Here is a 6,465-nt window from a genome sequence, read left to right as displayed (position 1 = left end):
TTGCTCAAACTCATGTCTGTTGAACTGGTGATGTCATCCAACCATCTCATCCTCTTCTCCTCCTGCCCTCAAATCTTTTCCAGCATCAGGGTCTTTCCCAGTGAGTGGGTTCTTCGCATCAGATGGCCAAAGTATTGAGAGGCTTGACTAGGAGTTAAGTGGGAGAAGGGGGCGGAGGGGGAGTGAGCATCAGTGGGGAGATTTGGGCAGAAGACACAACACGTGTGAAGGCTCTGAGCTGGGGATGCCTGGGGAGCCACGGGCTGGAGGAGTCCAGCCAAGCCGGACAGCTGGGAGGAGAGCTGGGGCAGCGGGCGGGGAATCTCAAAGAGCTTTCTGAGCCCCAGCCAGCAGGTCTCTTGGGTGCTAGGTACATTAGCATGGTGTCAAGACTAAAGGTGTGTGGGCTGTGGCTCCAAGTTGCCCGAGTCTGAATCCTCTCTCTGCTTTTGCCAGCCGGGTGGCCTTTGGCAGGTTGCTGACGCTCTCTGTGCTGCCGTCTCCTCCCTTGAATGATTGGGATGAGCACGCAGCCCTTGCAGGGCTCCTGGGAAGGGCAGGAGCATCTGTGCAGGGGACACGCCTGGAGCAGTGCGGGGCCCCTGAGTGCTGGCCAATACTGTCGGATTTGTCGTTGTCACGGGAGGATTCTGGGGTGGCATGGCAGGATCAGAAGCTCAGTGAGGGGGACTCCAGCCTCTGATGAAGATGGCTTGTAGGGGGTGGAAGCAGGGAGACGAGGGGGGGGGGCTGTTGCAGCCCTCCCGAGGGGGGATGATGGCCACGTGAGCTGGGAAGCTCTGGGGGAGGACTGCCACTGCTGCTGCTAATCACTTCAGTCGTGTCCGACTCTGTGCGACCCCATAGACGGCAGCCCACCAGGCTCCCCTGTCCCTGGGATTTCCTTCTCCAATGCAGGAAAGTGAAAAGTGAAAGTGAAGTCGCTCAGTCGTGTCCAGCTCTTAGCGACCCCGTGGACTGCAGCCCACCAGGCTCCTCCATCCATGGGATTTTCCAGGCAAGAGTACTGGAGTGGGTTGCCATAAGCATACATATATCCCCTCCCTTTTAAGCCTCCCTCCCACTTGCCCATCCCACCCCTCTAGGTCATCACAGAGCACCAAGCTGAGCACCCTGTGCTCTACAGCATAACTTGCTTTTCTTGCTTAACATTGTTGTTCTTGTAGTTCAGTCGCTCGGTCGTGTCCAGATCTTTGCGTCCCCATGGATTGCAGCACACCAGATTTCCCTTCCTTCACTATCTCCTGGAGTTTGCTTAAATTCATCACTTAACAATATACCATAGAAAATTTTCAAAGTCAACCTATCCATTTCTAATTCACTCTGTATTATATACACATTTTTTATGTTTTTAAAGCAATTTTCAAGTAAGTATAAATAATACAAAGGGCCTCCAAACTCAGAGCCTTTCCCTTTTCTCTACCTCCAATCTGCTTTTCCAAGTTATGGAGAATCAGGCCATGGGTAGGGAGTTTTTCTACATCTAGAAGGGTTCTTCTCACCAGCTGAATGACAACTGACTTAAGTTCATTTGTATTCTGCAACACTATGGACTAAATCACTGTAAAAAAAAGTGGCTCTAGCATTTTAATTTCACTCTTTTAAAATATATATTTAATGGCTATAACATGATAGCTGTGAAATAAACCCTTCTGTTAGATATTGTAACCATGAAATATAGCTTTTTAACTAGTTGGCAGTGAAATTTTTGCTGCATTCAATCACTCAATGACTGAAATATTAAACAGGAAGGGGAACGTGTGTGCAGAGTGCCTTTTCTACTCAGCAACAGCCAGATCACCACCAGCAAGGTCAACTGTGAAATGACTGTCACCTCCAATGTGGCAATTACTGTCTCCCAAATGGGCTGCTGCTGAGGCAAAACCAACAATTTCTTTAATTTTCCCAACTCGTCTAAAAGTTACTTAGGGAAACTTCATGTCACCACTGTTCTTTTTATTCTCTTAGGTGCCGGCAGCAGAAAGGAGACCCACACCGTAGGCTCTGGTTAGACTTTGGGGAGATAAAGTCTTCCTTCTTAAACTGGTTCCTGGTACATTCCTAGGATCCCCAGTAGGAGACGCCATGCTCTTTCTCGATTTCTCCCTTATTATAGAACACTGACTTTGGAGTAGCAACATGGCTGGTTTAAAAAATACCTCCCGAGGATTTCCTTGGTGGCTCAGTAGTTAAGACTTCACACTTTCAGTGCTTCCACTGCAGGGGACGTGGGTTCAATCCCTGGTCAGGGAGCTAAGATCGCACTAAGATCGAGGCTTGGTCAAAAAAATAAAAACCCTCCTCCAACTCCCTTGCAGCTAAATTGGACACGTGACCCTTGAAATGAAAGCCTAAGTCTGTGGGTGGGGCTCCTGGGAAAGCGATTGCTTTCTCCAGGAAAAGGGGCGGATGCAACTGACAGGCTTTTTGCAATTCGCTTTCTCCTCATTTACCTGCCTGAGCTGACACCACACTGAGGGTGATAGGAGAGGCTGAGAAGAACCTGGGCCTCCAAAGACATCCCAGGGCATCTGTACCAGCCCTGAATTGCCTCCTTCTGCCCTGGTTGTTCATTCCAAGCAGGGCCCTGGGGGCCTCCAGGCCCAAAGCCGTTCTGTGTCCCCCCATTTCTTTGATGTCAGGAAATAGGTTTCCTTCAGCCTGCAAGACTTCCCTGAGTTCTAATGGGCAGACTCAAGCAGTTGTTAATTAGGAAAGGAAGGGGAAGTGAGACCAGGGAGAAACAGTCAGGAGAAACGACAGTGTAGCCTTGGGGCAAGGTCCTGGTTCCCCACTGAGGGATGCACACCACAGCAGCTTTGAGCTCGTTTGCAAATACTGAAACCCCTCAGGAGGGAGAAGTCAGTGGTTAACGACAGTATGCAGCCCACAAGGGCATCGACCTCAGACTGGTTGGACCCGAAGGTTGATGATGCTGACTTGCGCTTAGCTCACCACCAACCCATCAGAAGAATGTCCACAAGCTGATTACACCCTGTTTGATCCATTACTATAAAACTTCTCACTATCTTCTCCAAGCTGGGACATACGTTTTCAAGGCAGGAGTCCACTGTGTTCCCCTTTGCCTGGCAAGGTTATAAAGTTATCCTTTTTTACTTCACCCAAAATCCTATTTCTGAGATTCAATTCAGCACCCGTGCACAGAGCAGCTGAGTTTTCAGCATCACTGTTACTCAAGGAACACAAACCCTTTTCTGGTGAAGGCTCTGTAGTCAGCTTTTTATAATAATATTCAGTCAAACATAATCCTGATACTGTAGATGATAAAAAGAGGCCAAGCTATTTAGTCTGAGAAGCTTACACTTGTTTCTTCCTGACCAGTTAGTGTAAGTAGTTCACTCTATTTCCCATCTCACTTTAGCTGCCAGGAAACTCAGAGTCAGATTTGTTTGACTCCAAATATCTATTGGTTAAGCAATACGGCCTGCGAATTTATGTTACGTATTTTATATATTTTCCATTTTCTATGTTTCTATGTTATATATTTTCCCAGTCTCAGCCTCTTAAAGTATATTTAATCTGGTTCTGAGGTTTTATTTTTATATACCTTATACTTTATTTTGAATATTTTCCATTCATTACTTTAAACCTTTGTGGAATGGAGCAGGGTATACAACAGGAAAGAATATCAGTATAAATACATATCCTTTGAGATCTGCAGGGGATTGGTTCTCCTCATCCCATCTTGTGGGTACCAAAACCCAGGTATGCTCAACTTGCTTAGTTTGCCTTCGTGTCCATGGGTTCTGCACGGTGGACACACGTACTTCTATCACATATATTCATATATATTATGTGTATAATAGTAACGGTGCTTCCATGCATTATGCTAAGCACTTTTGTATCAATTGTCTCATTCATCCTCACCATGGCCTCTTACCTTGGTAAATTATGCTTCCATTTAACAGATAAAGAGACTGAGATTAAGCCTTCAGGCCCCAATTTTCCAAAATATTTTCCATTTTTTTCCTTTTAAACAAATCTTTAAACAAATTTCTATGTATTACTGCCCTAAAAGAGGTTAGTACCACTGTTTTCTGTGATACAGCCAGTGGGGAAAAAAGACGAAGATACCAGGTCCATGGAATTTATATTCTAGGAGGGAGAGAAAAGTCACACATATAATAAATTAGTATGTCAGAAGATGCGTGCATGCCTGCTAAGTCACTTAAGTCGTGAACAGCTCTGTGTGACCCTGTGGACTGCAGCCTGCCAGGCTCCTCTGTCCATGGGATTTTCCAGGCAAGAATAGGAGTGGGTTGCCATGCCCTCCTGCAGGGGATCTTCCCTACCCAGGGATCAAACCTATGTCTCTTATGTCTCCTGTATCAGCAGGTGAGTTCTTTACCACTAGCGCCACCTGGGAAGCCCATGTCAGAGGATAAATGTTATAAAAAACAGAAAAAGCAGAGAAACACAGCAATTACTACCTCGTGAACATTCACAAGATACCAGTCTGCTGAGTGGTTTATGCACAGACTAATTTCATTTGATCCTCCAAGAATCGGATATGAGATTCCCATTTCACAGGTGAAAAAACTGACGCGGGATGAAGGGATTTGTCAGACGTCATACTATGGGAAGTAGCAGCAGTAGGATCTGAGCTCAGTTCTGTGCCTGACCACACCCCTGTGGCCTGAGAAAGGCGAGAGAGGGTATCACGCTTCTTACCCATCTTCCATCCTTGTCTAAGGGTGGGTTGAAGCGTCTCCCTTTGACCATTTTGTGCGGGAAACTGAAAGGGACTGAGACTGGCGCTCTTATCCCTCCATGGCCTCATGAGCTGTGCACCTGGGAAGCCACTCCTCCTTGTTCCTGGCCTCTAATTCGCAGGCTCTACCTGGAAGGGAAGTCCGGGAGTGGTCCCTGTTGTCATAGCATCAGAGCCCACCCATCACAATGGGGCAGGAGTGTGGGTCCTCCAGCCACCTGAGGGCTCCTGCTGCTCCGCAGAGTGTGAGTCCCCTGGCCCCAGGTGAGGAACCCCAAACACAGGCCAAACAGGTGGGGCACCAGATGGTCCTGAGACAGTGGCCCACTCCATACCCTCCAAATCCTCGAACAGACGACTTCTGCGTTGAATGTCTTCATGGTCACCATCTGCCCCAGCCTCTTGGTCTTCAGAGAAATGAGGTGACTCTGCCTTGTCTACAGCCATGGCATGACACCGGGTCAGGACCCAGTTCTCCCCACGGGCTCCTTTCACAGCTGCTTCCCTGCCCAGTTGGGGCTCACTCACTGCGCACTCACCATGCTGCATGCAACTAAGACCGTGAGGAAGAGGCAGTCATGAGTCATTATTCAGTGCCAGGTGCTGCACTGAGCACTTTTCACATGTTTTATGAACTGTTGGTGTCTACAAATGAGGAAACAGGGCCTTGTACCTAGTGGAGGGGGCACCAGGTCATAGGACATCCTCAGGGCTCATGAGCCTTTCCCAGGGCCAACTGGTCTCCCCCAGCCTGTGGCGGCAGCTCCTGAGGGCTAACCTTCCTCCATCGCCCAGACATACACGTGCAGCCTCACTTCTCAGTGAGGTGATTTCTGCTTCCCTTCCTTCCTCCCTTCCTCCCTTCCTTTCTCTCTTTCTCTTTGTTTTTCATTCTCTCTTCCTTCCCTCCTTCTTTCTCCATTTCTTTCTTCTTTTCTTTCTTCATTTCTTCCTCTCCCTGCCATTCTCCTTTTTTAATGCTCTGTCTTGACCATTCTCTCAGCTACTCCATGTAAAAGTAAGAGTACGCATCTGCAGGAGACTCTGCCTGGCTCTCTTGGCAGGAAATTGTGTCCTCATCCCTCTCTTCTCCTAATCACGGCCAGGGTGTCCTCACAAGAGCTGTGTGTCAGGGGCACAGGACCTCTCCTCTGGCCAGCACTGAGGGCCCAGGGCCTGGTGGCTCCTGGGGGAGATGCCTGCAGTAGAACACGGACCAAGACCAGGCACGTGTGAGTAACCAGCTCCACTTACAGACGGGGGAAGCGAGTCTCAGAGAGGCGAAGGGACTCAGTCACATCACACCGCTAGTCTGTAGAAAAGTCCACATGAGAACCCAGATGTGTCGCGGCCAAATTCAACGCCAGTATCAAACAGGATTCATTTCACTGCACTTCCCTGATCCTGTTTGAATTAATGTGCAGTGAATTTACTAGGATTGCTTTTCATTCCACTTTTTCCATCTGCATGAAAGCGGGCCTGACTACACACCTGCCTGTCAGCCACGATCCCTCCCCACGGTGAGCCTGGCAGGCCGGGGGACAATGACCCCTGTCGCGTGCTCCTCTGCTGGCCCCCCTCCCCAGTGGACGCCCTACCACGGAGCCCAGCACAGATGGGGAGGAGCGATGAGGGCCGAACGTGGCTTCCCCCACATCCCAAGACTGAGAGTAAAGCAATGAGGAAGGAGGGAGCCAGAGTCAAAGAAATCT

The 6,465-nt window shown here is 48.8% G+C and overlaps 1 protein-coding gene across 1 annotated transcript in view; it reads right to left on the bottom strand.

Annotated features, from left to right (window-relative positions):
• The window catches only part of TEX36 (testis expressed 36), a 9,444-nt gene extending 4,573 nt beyond the window's left edge, over nucleotides 1-4,871 (bottom strand). Inside the window, exon 1 of the mRNA XM_010859165.1 lies at nucleotides 4,714-4,871. Coding sequence (XP_010857467.1) covers nucleotides 4,714-4,764 — 51 coding nt within the window. The 5' untranslated portion in view covers nucleotides 4,765-4,871. The remainder of the gene's footprint in view (nucleotides 1-4,713) is intronic.
• Between the last annotated feature and the right edge of the window lie 1,594 nt (nucleotides 4,872-6,465).

Source organism: Bison bison, unplaced genomic scaffold (genome assembly GCF_000754665.1).
Source record: "Bison bison bison isolate TAMUID 2011002044 unplaced genomic scaffold, Bison_UMD1.0 scf7180017864456, whole genome shotgun sequence".
NCBI lineage: Eukaryota > Metazoa > Chordata > Mammalia > Artiodactyla > Bovidae > Bison > Bison bison.
Note: the sequence above shows the minus strand (reverse complement) of the source record. Positions and strands in the feature narration are given on the sequence as shown.